The sequence below is a fragment of the Poecilia latipinna genome, unplaced genomic scaffold (assembly GCF_001443285.1).
Source record: "Poecilia latipinna isolate Pla-1442-1.1 unplaced genomic scaffold, P_latipinna-1.0 Scaffold2813, whole genome shotgun sequence".
Taxonomy (NCBI): domain Eukaryota; kingdom Metazoa; phylum Chordata; class Actinopteri; order Cyprinodontiformes; family Poeciliidae; genus Poecilia; species Poecilia latipinna.
The window spans coordinates 4,099-21,501 of record NW_015115429.1 but is presented as its reverse complement, the minus strand read 5'-3'; the positions used below and the strand labels follow the sequence as shown (position 1 = coordinate 21,501).

The window sequence follows — 17,403 nt, the reverse complement described above, 5'->3', positions numbered from 1 at the left end:
TATGTAGCCCAGTGTTGAGGCAAACAATTGCACTCTACTGAATCTTTACACTGATCACTTTATTACTGTGCATTGTAATATAGAATATCACTATTTTTTAGGGTTCTTGAAGCAGGTAATTGAGAAGTTGGTACTCTGCTCCCAGCACAGCATGACGGGAAACATAGTTAACAGTAGAAATTACGTAAAAAGTTTTCTTCTGCACATGAACATGCTATTTTGTTGTTGCAAAGCACTGCTCTCCTCATGAAACTCTGAATGTAAATAGCGTATGAAAAACTAGAGCTTCAGTCTGGATCACCACCCGAACACACCTGTTGCCTCATGCTGCATAAATCTGAGCCATAATAATGTTATAACACTTCTTGATATCCATGAAACATAGACAGAAGCAAAAGTCTCTGCAAGGAATGACTAGGCAAATGAAAAGAAAGAAACAAAAGGAAAGAGACAAAGGAAAGGACAGATAATTTCAAATATTTTCATGTGCTGTCCAATCCGTTTATCTCAAAAACATTATTTTAATAAGCAGATCTAATCTCACTGAAGTCCAACTTAATTATTAAAAAGAGTAAGACAACACTGGACCTTTGCACCAAAATAAACAAATGAAGTTTGTAAAGTGTGTGAACATTTTTCTGTTACTTTTCAAGAATAAATAAGTTCTGGAAAAAAAGCTAAAGACTGACAACATACTCACAGAAATAGACTACGATTCATAGTTATTCTTTGTCAGGTACTCGTATTTGTAGTCTGTTTCCCTTGGCTGATTTAAATCTGTGTTTAGTAATTGAGATCACTAGAACTGAAAATGAAATAGTTCATGAACTGAGCTTGAGGAGGCTCAGTGGAAACTATTACAGTAATTTAGTTGTCCCAGTGAAGTGCTGCACGAGGGAAGAGGCACGCAGTGAGTTTAAAGCTTTGTACCCGTGCTCCGGATTCACAGTGCTAACTGGTGCATGACTCAGTCCTAAACACAACAGCTGGTGGTCTGAAGAGCCCAAGGTAGAGCCCCAGGGTGTGAGATGACCAGCCCACTCGTTTACTGTCATCTTACTCAGGGGACAGGAAACAGCAGGTTTCTGGGAGCAAAAGACGAGGCTGGCTTCTTTTCAGATTCCCGCACCCTGCAGCACTCAAAGAACAAGCATTTGCCAAGACGTATCACATCACCACATGTTTCCTACGATACACAGAGAAATGAACGGATCCAAAAGATGTAGACACCAGAGAAACACACTTCAGGCCATTAACAGGCCTTCCAGACATATTCGCACCTCTATTTAAAACGATTTTTGAATTATTAAAATGAATTATGGTTTTATTTGTTTTACAGCGTCATCGGCGTTTCTAAACAAGTTTTCATTCTGGCCCTTTACTGACATTTACGCTATGCTGCTTGAGTATGTCACATTTGTCATAAAGGCAAAGCTCCCTGGAGACGCGCGAGCCTAGTGAGCCAAGACATCTTTTCTCGCAACATTGTTCTATATTCTCATAAAAAGGGTGATTCAAATGATCTGTTGATTCCCCCCCGACTGTATGGCTTTAGTTCCACATGAATCCCTGTGTCATTCCTTAACACTTTTCAATCCAAAATGCCTCATTACAAGCCCATTTCAGCCAAAAAGCCAGTATTCAGTGTCATCACACATGCAGATTACACCTATTCGGAGATACTACAAGGCTCTGTCATAAATGTGCCCATAACTTCATCAAACACTCAAGTCTTTTTCTTTTATTTTTGCACTAACTTGAAAGTTTACTTTTTCTAAAGCTTATAATAAAACTGCTTTCTGAACTCCCTCATTTTTGATATTTACTTCTGAATCAAAAATGCATTGCACAAGCCATAAAAAAAATCAATGTGCATCTTAGTTTACAAAAATAAAGGGAGCACCATACAAACAGGAGTTAAGCAGAAATCGGGTAACAAAGGATGCTCCATGAGGCAGACCTTTTCAGATGTTATATCCCCGATGGGATTTCACTGCCAAGCCTATTATTTAATGTTGCGAATTCAGCCCAGTAGTGTGACACCGGGTTAAGATCAGCATTTGCATTAACATAAAAATTGTAACAATTTCCAATTAGTCTCTCAACATCAAAGGCACTGGAAAGATCACACTAAACTGGGTCATGATCTCATATAATTGGCCCAAATTTCTTAATTCATAAATTGCGCAGCATGATTCCCCTGCATGCCTTGTTCCTTCTGCTATTCGAAAATACAATTTAGTTGAATGGACGAAAGTGTGTCCCTGAAATGCCTTGGCAGTTTTGTCGTCTTTGTTGCTTGATGAGCATCAGCCATCTTTTCACCTGAGTGATTTATTCAGACAAGTTAAACATCATTAGCAAATCCTGAAAAATTCAGCAGAAGTGAAATAAATGACCTGGAATATTTGATTAGAACATGCAGCCACAGCATAAGAAGACCTTTTTTTTTTCTCAGCATATTTTAATTGTTAAGCTTTATGAGGAATCGTTATTGTTTACAGTAAAGGAAACAGAGAGAACAACACAAAAGGAGCTGAGCTGTGTGTTCGTTTAGCCGTATAAAAAAATGCATGCAAATATGTTAGATGCACATCATTAGAGCTAACATACTTGTTTTCATCATACCAGACATACTGGGACAGAAAGTTTGCATGAATGTGAACACTGGATGGCCATTAGAGAAAAAAAGCACATTTCTATTATCCCCACAATGACGAACGAGGCAGCACCAAGAATTCAACACATTTTCTCTAGACGACAAAACAGTTGCAGAAAGATTAAGATGTGAGCATGAACATGGGGTCATGTACTTTTAAACATTTATATTGTGAAAAAGAATATGCCTACAGAGATAAAGTAATGTACTTATTAGATGCTAAAAGCAAAATACTTTGTCTCTCCTGTGTCTTTAGTTAGCATGGAGTTTCTATTTAAAACCATCAAATTTCAACTTTAAATCTGCATTTACTTTGTCAAAACATTTGCTTGTATGTTTTCCTGTGATGTTCAACGGGAATTTCCTTCAGTGCTTGTAATGTCCATTTCAGAAATGATTAAAGAAGTAATAAAATTGTACCAGCGGCTTTATCAGTTCTTTTATCTTTGAAATGTAAAATGTGACTTGGCTTTTTATTTTATTTCTTTTGTTTTTGATTTGGTGAATTGCTGTATATTTGAGCAACAGTTCTTAAGTTAGCTTCTAAAACATGAAGAAAGCCCGAGAGGAATGAGCCAACACTAAAGCCTAAGGGCTATAGAGACTATGTAACATGGAGGAATTACATTACTGTTTGAAGTCCTCTGTGACTTGCTGCAGTATTACTTCAGCATTACAATCTGCAGTGCCACAATTACCTGTAGGCAAGTGGAACACGATAATCTTGATCAAATTGTTGCCAAAGGTCAAGGTAAGTTTATTGTAATTAACCAAGATTATAAATGAAACTCAAGTTAAACTTTTTGGGAATATCACCTTAATTTGCTGTGAGCTGGTATGCTGTGTCTGAGATGTGTTTCATTTAATTATAATAAAATGGTGCACATGCTCTATAATGTAATTTGTGTCTAAACTTATCATTCGATAAAAGTATCAAATATAACAGGAGTGGTGCACAACCTGGTGGCTCACTTTGCACATACTGTTAAGGAAAATGACTGATTTAAAAAAAAGAATAAAATACTGGGTTTTATAAGAAAAACACCCAAGGAATTTATTTTGGGGAAAAACTGATATACATCACCTTGTAAAATGATTTACATTGTTTGTCACAGTTATTCATGTTACATTCACAAGCTTCAGTGACATTTTCTGTGATGGGCAACAGTAGTATCATCATCTACATAATTGTCAAGTGAAGAAAAAAAAGTCATGGTCGCAATTTCTTTCCTAAAAATATCTGAAATTGATGTGCATTAGTACACACTTTACTGACTCAATACCTTGTAGAGCTAAGCCCAGTGGAGCATTGACTTACTCGAGCTGATTTCATAGCAAACAGCTGGAAGATCAGAAAAAGTTACCTTGTGTTGTTCTGATGCCAATTTGACTTTTTCAGCTTATTTATTTCAATCATTGCTGAGGCACAGCGATTTTATTTTATTATTATTTTTTTGTTTGTTTTAAAGTTACAAGATCAAAACAAAATTCTGAAGTATTATCAAACATGGCACAGAGGTTTTGATAGGCATTAGTTCCCCATGAGCCAGCCTGATGAAAGAGTTTCTTTTCTTTGGCCATTCTAAGTTAGAAAAAAATATTTTTTTTTTTTTTGGTGCGATAGCAACATCTTGCAGTGGGGGAAAGATAAACTTATGCCAAATAAGCTCTAGCACCAGTTTAGCACCAAAGCCAATTTTTTGAAAAAGAACATCTGAGTCTTAGTACAGATTCTTTACAGGTTTGGACTTTGACTTGGCCATTCTATCAACTTGCTTTCGTTAAAACAATTCGATTTTAGTTCTTGCTGCATATTGTTCTTCTGGAAGCAGCTTTGAACATGTTTTCATCCAGGAGACCTTCAATAGCCTTTTTCACTCTGACGCGTCTCTTTGCTATTACTGGAGAAAAAGCATCCACACAGGATGATGCTGCCTCCACAATGCTTCAGAGTTGTGATGGTTTTCTCAAAGTGTTGTGAATTATCAGTTTTTAGCAAAGCATAAACATACATTGCATGTAAGATTCACAGTGATTATTATTTACATAATAGATTACTTTTGAATGGCTATGAATGTGTAAAAGTGTTTGAAAGTGCCCTACCTGTCTACTTCTAAATTATGCACTTGAGTTGGTTTATCAAAAAGTCCCGATAAAACTCACAAGTTTGTTCCTTTAGCACACTGTAACGTAGTATAAATATTTGCATCAACATTTTTTTTTATGATTTCATGTATTGAGTAAAAATAGGGTACATTTTTTATAATGAGCCTAATTTAAAAGGGTTCATATTTGATCAAAACACTCCGTATTTCTTAGCCTTGCTCTTATCTGACACTTTAAAAACATTATGCAGTATTTCATTCCTCTCCAGTTGGCTGACAAAAATATTAGTACATTTTTACATTTTTGCTCCCATGAACTTCTGCTGTAAGTAAATCTGTACTAAAGCATGTATGTATTGTGTAGGACCAGATTAAGTTTTAAGTTGCCAGATCTGCTGCTTTTTTCTGTCCATATAAACAGCACTGCTTAAGTTTTTTTTTTTTTTTTCAGAGAATGGAAACTGTCCATGTTCCTTTAACACAACAACAACTGTACCATTGTCAAGCCTGTGATGTCAGTGACACCACTGGTGTCAACAACTGTTGACAGCATCTGACGTTGCCATGGCAGTTGTGTCAAACTATGTTTATTTATACTTTAATGGTTGTTTACTTGCAAGTCGCTGGGGGCTGAATTATTTAGCAAATCACCTCAGCCATGTGTATTTATCTGTGTCTAAAAAAACAAAATTAAAAAGTCCCTGGTGTGAAATTCACTAGCATCTTTGACACCTTGACATAAATACCCAGGTGGGTTTTCCCAGGGCACCCGGTGGCTCTCATCTCTCGGAGCCCTATTGTTGCTGTCAGGCTTGGGACTTTCTATTCAGAGACTTTTCTCCTGAGGCAACAGTCTCTTTGGGCAAAAAAACAGACCACAACAATCAACACGACAGAGTGCAGTGGTTCTCTGAACAGTGGTGGGAAAGCCACAAGCACTCACCTGCGTGACAAAGGGGAACGTAATGTTGTTTGTTCAGAAAAAAATGTTTTTTTTAAGGTTTTTCAGTCAAACCCGAAAAGTCGGCACTGCACTGGCTAGTAGCAAAACACTATGATAAACCCAAATGACTGCCAAAGGTTCCCCAGTATGAACGATTATATGACAGTGTGACCATGACCATCCTTAACAACATTTCTGCAACACCCAGGCATGGGAAAATCCTGGAGTAATATTTTTCTCTGCTAGAGGAGTGCAACTGATCTTTTTGTATCTTCCAGTGGGAGTTTTTCTTCTTTTCATTCAGCCACAGAAAAAAAACTTCACATACTTTATATATAAATGATGGCAATCTTTTCATGCAACAAAAACGCCAACTCAGATTGCTAATCCCCTATGTTTAGATGGATTATATTGTAGGCTATCTATTTTGTTTCGTAGTCAAGGTCCTCTCACCTCACAACACTGCACCTCTAAGTCATGATGTTAACACATGATCAGTCAAGGATGCTTCCATTTACCCCTATGCTCCCTATCAGTAGGAAAGCTTGTTTATTTCAACTTTTTTTTTCCTCTGCTCTCTCTCCTCTAATCCCCAAACACAGACTCGCATCCATCCTTTAACTTTTTTATTTTCTAGTTCCTCTCAACGCTTGACAGAGTAGAGATTCTTAATCCCCCCTCTATTACTGATTTAGGCCAGTAGTTGATTGAAAACTGGAAAAAGTGCTGCAGCAGTCTCCAACGCTATCCGGGGGCTTTTCACACTACTTAGAAAGCACCATACATGGTGCCGAGGAGGGTTCAGGGATGCCTGGAGACCCTGCATTTCAGGCATGAATGCCTGCAGAGGGTAAACAAATTCTACAGACCAGGACAACTGTCAGACATTCTCTTTGAATGAAATCTGAAGAGAACCACGGGGGGATTCCAATTAAAACTCATGCACACAATCTGTCTCTCGCAATGAAAAAACAAAGTACTTTTGTCATTTTCCATCACGACAGAGATGCAAAGGAAGAAAAAAAAAAAGAAAAGGAGGGCTTGAAAAGCAAGGCTAAACTACCACAGAGACATTAACACGCAGACGCACATTCGCACTCACACAAAGCCTAATCTCCCTCACATCTTATTAACGGTTCTCTCTGAAGATGTATACACGCTGCCGAGAGACTTGCTTCCAATTTGGCAAAGCCAAGAGCATCTTAATGGGCTTTGAAGAAGAAGAAAAACGCCTGTCGGAAATTTTATATGGATATTTGCAGGGCAAAGGTTTTACCAGTGGTATTGAGACTTACTAAAGCTCCAATGTCATTCTATTATTTAGTGATTGCATCTGGAATAGTTGCTAAATTTGTTTTGCAAAGTTGCCCTACATTTTATGTAAAGTAGTACATCACTGGAAAACAGAGAATGATGATTACATCCTCTTAATATGGAACAGCAAAACGTGACGGGGCAGGATTAACTGTTACCATTTGCTTTAGTTATTTATATATATTTTGAAATAAGGTTCTGTAAAAACTTTATGTGCTATGATGATAAGTGTTGTAGAATTATTTGTTTTAAAGACAAACTATTGAGAACTTCATATCTTGACAATTTCAAATGTTTTTTTTTTCTTGTGATCAATTATTTCTATTTTGTTGTTTTACATCCACAAAATTATGTACAATACAGCCAAATCAGAATTAGTGCAATAAGACACAGAAACAGAAAAAAAATTTCATAACCCCAGCAACCCTCAACACCACGGCAACCCCGTTACCCATCCCTCCAGATCGCAAAGTAATAGCATTTAGGGAAGTGGACTGATGAAAAGTTGAAATTATCCCTTACAGTCAAAAATTAAGAGGATTTTATAGAGTTGTGTTGCATTTCAAAAGGTTTTTGACGTCAGTACTGAGGACAACCTACAAAACCAGCAAATGCTGATCATTGAGAAAAAGTTGAAGCATCACATGAGAAAAAAATAAAATAAAAAAATCGGCTGTATCGTCTAGCAACCAATAACTGCTCTGATAAAAGAAATCAAATAAGGCTGCACTGAAATGAACCCCAAAGGTATTTGTTATTCTTGAGGAGGGAAATATAAAACTCAGGCAACACACATTAGAAGCTGCTGCATATCAAGCCTTTTTATTTGAAGGCTGTGGAAAAGAGCAGAGTCCACCCATGAGGCTCCCAGCCGCTCTGTGTGTAAGTAGATGTTGATATTAACAGCAAAGCCTCGGAGAAGGAGCGTCGTGGCAGGAGCTTGACTGAGGCATTCAGAAGCAGCTGTGTTTCTGAACAAAGAGCTGACAATCACGCTGTATTGTGTGCGTGACACTGAAACTAATGTTCCACACAGAAGCACGAGGGTGGCGGGGGGGGTGATCCATGCAGGCGAGCCACTCTGTGACACGCCATCCTGCTGGGGGAACATCAGCAACATGGAAAGTCGCAAACCTGGTGGAATTTAATGAAGTTGTCCAGTAGGGAGTTTTAAAAATGTTTTTGTTTTTTGTTTTTTTCTATTTTTAATCTTCCCACATACAACGCTGTATTTCAGCAGAGCTGCTTTATGTCTAGTTCTTTGGAGTCATCATTCAGATTTCTTTCAGAGAGCTTCGGCAGTCTGAAAACCTAAAACTAAAGTTACTGGGATGTCACTATCTGTAGTCAGTAAAAAAAAAAAAAGCTAAAGTACGCATTAGGATTTCAGCTGAAAGAGACACCACCATAAGTTACCTGAGGGTGTTAGAAAATGAAGAAGCAAAGTCGAAAACAGGGAAGATAATTACTTAGTTCCCTATGTGAATAAAACTGGATCTATTGTCAGTTTTCCTTTTTTTTTTCCCCAATACAAACCTCATTCATAAGCCTCAAAATAGTAATAGGGAGTTTGAGAGTCAGCTTCATTGCAGCAGACGCAGCGTGCCTGCAGCCACAGTCTGTATAGATACTCTGAAAAGTTTTCTACTATAATTTGTTCGATTCTAGGTCATTAAAAATACATTACTGTTATAAAACTAAAAAGATTATTTGGATTCAGTTTATTTTTGGTTTTCTCTCCACGGCCATTTAATAATTCTAAACAAAATTTGGAAAAAAGTTCTAGATGTGCACAAAAGTTTGTTCAAACTATTCACCCGTAATGTTTGCAGTCGGTTTCCCTCAAAGGATTTTGCACATTTGCGCACGGAATAAATCTGACTGAACCAGCTTTGTTGTTTGTTTGTAGACGGTGAATCTGAAATTTAAAGTTGTGTCCTAATATTTTAATTTTAGTGTATTAGATTAAAGAAGAAGAAATTACAATAACCAAAAACTCAAAAAAGTCAAGCAGACATAAACAGGAGTCGTCTCCACTTTTAACCATGGGAGAAGCGGTTACTCCGCCATTCAGGCACCTCTGACCACCGCTGCACCGTCAATAAAGTGGCTGACCTCTGCCAGACTCTTCTCCATCACTAACCAACAGACGGTAAGTTACTGAACTCTGCAGCGGGCTGACTGATGTGAAATTGCTGCTCTGATCCTTTGTTAGAGCTGGTTAACTCACTCCATGGGTCTTACCTTGTAACATTTTTTTGACAGTAGCTGTGAGAGTGACGCACTTCTTTTAAGAATTGTCTTAGTCCAAATAGAAAAGTTAAATTACTAGAGAAATACTTCCAGTTAGCAATGGATTAAGGACTTCCACTCACTTTGATATTTTAAAACAAATCCAAGGCTATTTGTATTTCTTGCTCAACAATGAAGCTGGGCTGGTGAAATTAAAACCATATGCAAAGAGAAGCCAAAGACCCATGTGTTTAGTATCTTTAGAAACAGCAGAGGCATGACTGCAAATGATATAGTGAAGACTGCTGAATCTGTGTGTTAGTCTACCTAATGTGAAATAATGGAAATCTTCTTGGTTAGGTCCAATCATAACCTGTATTTATGTAAAGATTGTTTGAAAGCAGCAATGTAAATGGACAAAGTCCATCTCCAACACAGAAAACACAAGAAAGAATTTGGTTGCAGCCTCTTCATGCATCTTGAGCTTCAAAGTAGTCAACAGACCCAAGTACTGAAATTTCAAGCAGATGGGGAATGTCAGGCAAGATAAAATAATACTCAAAGGTTTGCATAATCAGATATCGAAACGACCAAGCGCGTCACAATTGCGTACAAGAAATAAGAAGTGTCTGGCGTCTTCTGAAATTCTTCCTGAGATAAATGTCCAGGTTCTGTGTGGGAACCGCTCACAGAACATTATGAGGTCAAATCCTGGAACCGCCCAATGAATTTCACTCCTTTAAGGGCTGTCAAACTAAACAATACCATCTGCGCAAAGTCCAAGTTTTGTATCAGAACGCATCAAGGAAATCAAAGATGACTGAATTAATTCTTCAAATACATCCCAGATATTCGCCAAGGGATAAAATGCTTGGCATCAGCATTACAGTTGTGTAAAATAGCATGCAAAGTAATGCTTTTTACGTTCCCGACATCTGTGGAAATCTGGCAGCAATCACTTTGCAATGGGGAGTTGAGCGAAAGCCATTATTTAATTATTTATGGAGACTTTTAAGATGTCAAACACAAATGATGAAAAAAAGATTTCAAGAAAGTAAAGCCAAAGAGAAAATAGTTGTTTCCCCCCTACATTATCCAAAAGTCTACACATTAAATAACCTCATCACATTGATGATTGTATTTCGGTGTTGTGGTGCTGATAAGGTACTCGCTCCTGGAGTAGAAATACAAATTCTAATGAAGTGCTGGAGCAAGAATAGCATGAACCCAAACATTTAATATTTTTCTGTTGTTTATGAACAGCACATTTATTTTGACTCCTGAGACATGGAAGTATTAATAATCCTCATAATTAACACAGCCAGAGTGTGCAAAGAAACCAGATTCTCGTCATAGTCCAGCCACTCCGAGAAAGAATAAGACGACCCCATGATTATTACTGTCTGGCGCTGCCAATTACCAGCACTGTATCTCTATTTTCCCTGTGAGCGGCAATGGAAGGATTAGATTCAGGTCCCTCTACTTCCCTTCAATTTCCTCTCACGGACCGTGAGTGTGTTTACTGGACAATGTATTTTCTTGCTTTGACCATAAATGTGATTATAACCGTGGAGGAGATAATAAAATCCACATCTCTGCCACACCACAGAGCATGAATTAAAAGCTGAGCTGAAGAGCCTTTAGGAATATCAAAAGGAAAAAAAGAACTCAACAGAAGAAAAACAAAAAGTCATTCATGTTGAGGGCATACAGCCCCCTACTGGTAAATATTATAAACTCTTAAGCCAAATCCAACACTAGAAGCTCTATGGTGTTCTGTTGAATGTGAGCAACAGGTATGCTGCCACTTCCCGAAAAAGAAAGTTAGTCTTTTACTGTTTTCACCGGAGCAACCCAATAAAAAAAATAAATAAAAAAGGAGTACAATCTGGGTAAATGCAATAGCTGAGTATTGCTGTTAGGTAAACTGAAAGAATGCTTTATGGAAATGACAACTAGTTATTGACAAAATGCTGTAAAAGTTTAAAATGTCTGCAGGCTTCTCTGTCTTTTGATTACTGTTTGGTATGGTAGGTTTCTTACACAAAAGTAAAACAAATCTCTCAGTTGCTTCGGCTGATTTGTCTGCGTAATTAATTTTTCAGTGGGGAAGAAACAATCCTAAATCTTCTGATCACCTCGGGTCTTTTCTAGATGCTAAATCCATTTTTTAAACGCCAGCCTGACAGAAAATCAATGGAATTCAGGCTGCCGTGATTTATCACTGACTGGTCAGAAAACTGAGCGGATAATGATTTTTTTTTTTTTTTTTTTTTAAACAGCAAGGAAATCCTCGACTGTACGGCACCGCTATAGCTCATCCATAAGACGAGAATTGATTTGTAACACCTCGCAGCGTCATTCGCTTCAGTCAAACGCAAACGGGACACCCCGACAATAAACTCCTACTCGTCTGTTTGACTGAAAGAGGGATAGCAGTTTAAATACGCGGCATGTGTGAGGAAGACGCACGGCTCTTCGTCAAATTGTTGAATCTGGGAGGGGGGGATTGACATGGCACGTGGTTGTTGTGGGCCAAACGCACGGATGATGTGTCAGTGTCGCCTACCTGATATTTCCTGATGAGGTGCATGGAGGAGGCTGAATCCTTTAGCGCTATAAGCTTGTCTAACCTCGCTACAGCTCCGCGCTTTGCTTTCTCCAGCAGATGACAGGGACAGCACCGACAGAGTACATAAGGCGACCTGCAGTCTCCACATCGCACACATCAGTGAAATCCTTGGGAAAAAAATATATATATATAAAAATAAAAAAAATTCGCCAAAAAAAAAAAATCGAGCTCCGTTGAAATAAAAGAAATCCAAAGGCTTTTTTGGAAAATTTTTTTTTTTTTTTTTTTTTTTTTTGAAAACGAGCACGATGATCAGATGCTGAATTGAAAATCAGATAACTCCTCACTTTATGTACTGATGCGTCCGCCTCATCTCCCCTTGGTAAAGAGAAAAGAAGTCCAGACTACTCCGTGAAGGCGAGAGGATCCCGGTGAAGATGCAACCTGCTGGTGCTCGGTTTGCCAACAACTTCTCTCTTGCACAGCTGTCCTGTCTTTATGACAGCGAGAGGGAGGCAAAATGCATCGGAGACGCGCGCTGCACAGCGAGCAGAGCGCACAAGGGCAGGGCAAAACGCGGAGTGGAGTGGCTCGACTTGTGCAGCTCCCATCCAGGGGTGATCACAGTGCTCTCGCTTTATGCATCCCTGGCCATGCACACTGCTGCACCTTAGAGGTGAAACACATGTCGGGGTGGCTGCGGGGCGGGGTGGAAGGGCACGCTGAACAGACACGCAAGTTGTTCCGTTTCGATGTTACCAAGTCCAGTGGCTCGCACAACCCCTGCTCACTGCTCCGTGTCTTCTAATGAAACTTAGTGCTGGGTGATTTAATTTAATTAAATTCACACACCTACACACACGCGCTTGCACGCACGCACACACGCATACGTGCAGTTTGCTTATTTTCTGGGGATTTTAACCCTTTACCATCTCGCCATTGACGCAGGCAAAAATTAGCTCGCTTTTTCTGTTATTAAAAGAAATTAAAGTGAAAGTTGTTCTGGGGGGTTTGGTGGAGGAGAAATATGGCTCTTCATCCTGGGCGACATGGTTTGGGACACCGTTCGTGCTTGTAATAAATAAATAAATAAATAAATAAATTTTATTTGAACCTCAAATGTCATTTATCTTGCTTGCCTGCATTTCCTGGCAGGGTATGCAATGGTGTCTCACACTCTACAGTCATGTAAGCAATATAGTAGATGCATGTGAGTGTCTGTCTCCAGGTCTGTAAAGGTCATCTTCAATTTTTTTTTTTAAGACTATGTGCCACATTTGCTCATCTTTAGTAAAAATCCTAAACAGATTTGTAAAACATGGGTTGTTCTATGCTGAACAGATTATTTTAAAAATAACCAGCAATTAACAAAAACCATTATTCTATTTGTAAAAACACAAAACAGAGCATTATTAATGTTTATTTGCCAATAAGAAAACTTTATATATATATATATATATAATTAAAATGTACTGCTTTCAGCACAGTGTTGGCTACGTGGATGGACCTTGACTGTAGAAGAAAAAGCAAGTTAATTGATTTAATATCATTCATAAACGATGCAATCCAAAGTCCTTAAGAGGAAATTAAAAATAAAAGGCAAAAATAAATATCTAAAATATTTTTGGTTTCACTTACAGTGAATGCTCAAAAGCATATAAGAAACAAATCACTTATTCACAAATAGACAGCAAGTGCAGTAATGTGATATGATCCATTTTCTTGCTCTTGGTTGAGACTCTGGCAGCAGCATTTTAGATGCCAGATCATGTTTTTACAGAGGGATATAAAGACTTTAGCAAGTTGCTGAAAATAAAAATATGGCCCCCTTTTTTTGTGTATGATTTTTTTCAATGGAAAACCTGTGACAAAATTTTTTATATGATAGTAAGTGTATTTATCGACAGACATTATGTGATTGTTAGAATTTAGATCCGAGTCCAAAACAATACCAATTTTTTTTTTTTGTGTGTGTGTGTTTTGTTTTGTTTTTCCACACACTCTGCGATCTTTACCTCCCTTAACACTGATCTCAAACATTTAAAATTTGGGAAAACTATTGACCAGATCAAGGCCAACTTTCACTTTAATTTGCTGAGTTTTTACAGTATCTCAGTAGCACATCAACATGCACTAAGCATGCACAGGGCATTGTAAAAGTATACATAATGCTCAACTTTTCTTATTTTATTAGCATATGCTATGTGTGTTTTATTTGGATTTTATTTAACAAAACACAAATTATTATACAATTTTGAAGTAAAAGGAAAATAACTGTGGTTGATAAATAGAACAATTTGACATGTCATATGACATATCTGACAACCCGTGACAAAATCCACTGCAAAAGGCTGTGCACAGGAAAAGGAAGTTGTCATGATGCTTTTGCACATTTTATTTACAAGAAAATTGATGCGATAGAAAAATCCCTAATGTCCAGATTTTCAAAACAGAGATAAAACTATTTTATATAGCAAAAAAAGTTCTACAGTGTGAAGAGTGTCGTTATAAATTCACAAACTAAGAAGTCTCATATCTATCAGACTTAGCTGGTGTAAAATGTGATATTACCTCTTAAGGAATCACAGTACTATAATTCCCTCAATATCTTGTGTCTGTTAATTTCCTCTGCGAAATGCAGCTCTACTTGCCAGATTTTCCCTTCACAGCTCACCAACATGAATAACAGCTCATTGCATTTCTACATGGCATTTTAAAGTTGTCTAAGCCAGCACTATGACTTCCAAAGCCATAAAAACACACTGCAGGGTTGTTTATACAGAATAAGGAATGCAGTCTAGATACTGGATGCTGTATGGCATAAAAGAAAATTGTAATTTTCAAAACTGGTGTTTTATTCTGCCTGAAAATTGTTTCAATGTGACATGACATGCTGTATGACTACGTTGTGAATGCAGTCATACCCCTTAAATTTTAACACCTTACAATGACAAACTTCAATGAACTTTACAAGCATTTGATGTGATAGTTTAGCTCATGTGGGCTATCACCTGGGATGTGGCTAGTGAAATCAAACTCATACTCAACTCTTTTCATATTCACTCAGGTTAAGTTTGTGTGAAATGAAAATGTGTCTTATGATCTGAAACATTTATGTGACAAAAAAAAAAAATAGAAAACCATTTCTCTCAGTACAGTATGTTTGAGATTGTTCTCTTTTGCATCTTCTAACAGGATTTCGGTTGCCTTGCATTTAGTCTCATGCACCTGGCCAGCTTTCAGCTTAGCCTGGGGCGATGGTAGTAGGAGTTCATCCCATAACTGGTTGGTTGCTGGTTCGAATTCCCGCTCCGCCTGCCTCTGTTTTTGTGCCCAAGGGAAAGATATGTCACCCGTTTTGCCTCCTGATGGTGGGCAGAGGGCCTAGTGACACTGGTGCGTGGCAGTCCTTTTCTTTATCAGACTGTCTGGGCAACCTTAGAGACAGCTAAGAGTAGAGGGCAGCTGTGGCTGTAATCCAGTAGCTTACCACATTGTATCATTGAAATGTAGTGTGAAATGCTTTGGGGCCTCTGGATTTGATAAACACTATAAAAGTAAAGGCCGTTAGCCATTTACATTTATGACAATAAAAGCATCGTCAAAGCAAGATGTTGCCACCTTAGTGTTTCAAAATGCAGGTTTTGTATTCAGACTGAATTGCACTATTTGATTTCTACTATATTGCCTTTTGTATGCAGGTCACTGTCTACGATATTTTGGTCTCATCTCACAGCAGCATTTTCTTTCACCTTTTTGGTGTGTCCCCTACATAGCTTGTGCCAAACTGAACTTTATATGGCCTTCTTTCAACAGTGACTTTCTTCTTCCATTCTTCCATGAAGATCAGAATTGTGGGGTGGACAGCTACATGTTGTACTTGTGATAATCTTTCCCATCAAGTCTGTACATCCCTCCAGGGTTACTACAGGCCTCCTGGCTACTTCTTCGATTAAATCTCTCCTTGCCCAGCCTGTCTCTTTAAGTCTAAGTTTAAGACCATGTCTTTTGAGCTGTGCCCTGCTCTTTTGCTTTTCGGATTAATACTAACAGTGGTCGTTCCAGTCTTATAAAATTATAATTGTTACTTAATATATACTTGTAATTGTTACTTGTTACTTATTAGGACATTTTTTAATGAAATTGTCTCTGTAATGGTATTAGAGTGAAAGTGGCTCAATACATATGCATGCTGTACTTTTTGAATTTATATCTATAAAATAATAATAGAACACACATGACTTTTTTTTTCTTCAGACATCCACTGTTTGTGTTAGACTTTCTCATAAAGTCTCCAGGAAGATACATTGAAGTTGTGGTTGCAATGTGTCAAAATTGTGAGAAATTAAACTGGAACAAATTGTTCTAAAAGGAACTGTTTGTATTTGATTCCATATAATTCAACACCAGAATTGCATGTATGTCACAAACAATTATTGAATTAAAAATTAAATGAGTATTATTCTGACCCATGCTGCCAAGACACATGTGGTCAGTGAAGGTAAATTAGGTCAAACCACCTTCATCAAAGTTGCATCCAAAAAACAATGCTGCCTTGAAAACTAGAGCAGTTTAGAAAACACACAAAAATGAGATTGTACCAACGGCCTGTCCACACACCACCGATCTCTCATGGATTGGACCTAAAAATGCCTAAATCACCAGGATTATTCATATGGTGGGATAAGCATTAGACATTTGCAAAACTAAATAGAGAGTTCTACAGTGTGGTCTGGGAGTTCATTTACATGTTTAAATGACGTGTTTCTGCACTACTTGTGTTGTTGGAATTCAAGTACAAAACTGTGGAAAATTTAAGCAATATGTTAAATTATTAAATATTGATGACCAAACAAAATAAATAGTTGGTTTCTTGGGCTAGTCTGTAGGAAGGACATACTACCTTATACCCCTTAGGACACAAATCATAGATCGGCCACCTGGATTTGTTTTACCTTGATTCTGCAGTAAAGCCCATGGGGAAGCACTGTCCTTTGTGCTGAAAAGACAGAAGCCGTTGTTTATCGTCACAAAAGTTATTAGGGTAGAGATCAGTGATCAACATATAACTACTAAGGCAACCGTAAACATACACCCCGAAATACAATGCAATGGCTTAGATCATTGCATAATCAAGTGTCCGTTTGGTCCAGTCAAAGTCTAGACCAATTGATAATGTTGGGTAAGGTAAGACTTAAATTATTGTTCACACACGCACACATGCACACACACACACACACACACACACACCCACACCCCCACACACGCACACACACACACGAGATTCAATCTGATAAGGTTGAGCTTTTTTTTTTTTTACAATAAATAATGCAAAGGCCTTTTTGTCTCTAGACGTGCAAAGCTGATAGAAACAAACCACAGAAGACTTGTGGCTGTAATTGGAGTGAAGTGTGGTTTGGAAGACACATTGACTGCTGTTGAATACAAATGTAATTATTTTTTTTTTTTTGGAATTTAGTTGATATATTTTAAAATCCATAGATAACTACCCTTCTATAAACATGACAAGCCGTTACATCACAAGATGTCTATCTCAGTAGAGAAACTTAAAAATGCG

General features: G+C 37.8%; 1 protein-coding gene across 1 annotated transcript in view; it reads right to left on the bottom strand.

Moving 5' to 3' along the window:
* LOC106939255 (glypican-6-like) overlaps nucleotides 1-12,613 on the bottom strand; it is a gene marked incomplete at its 3' end in the record, with an annotated part of 38,307 nt that extends 25,694 nt beyond the window's left edge. Inside the window, exons 1-2 of the mRNA XM_015021606.1 lie at nucleotides 12,173-12,613; nucleotides 11,823-11,992 (exon numbers count right to left, since the gene is read on the bottom strand). Of these exons, the coding sequence (XP_014877092.1) occupies nucleotides 11,823-11,992; nucleotides 12,173-12,198 (196 nt within the window). The remainder of the gene's footprint in view (nucleotides 1-11,822; nucleotides 11,993-12,172) is intronic.
* Between the last annotated feature and the right edge of the window lie 4,790 nt (nucleotides 12,614-17,403).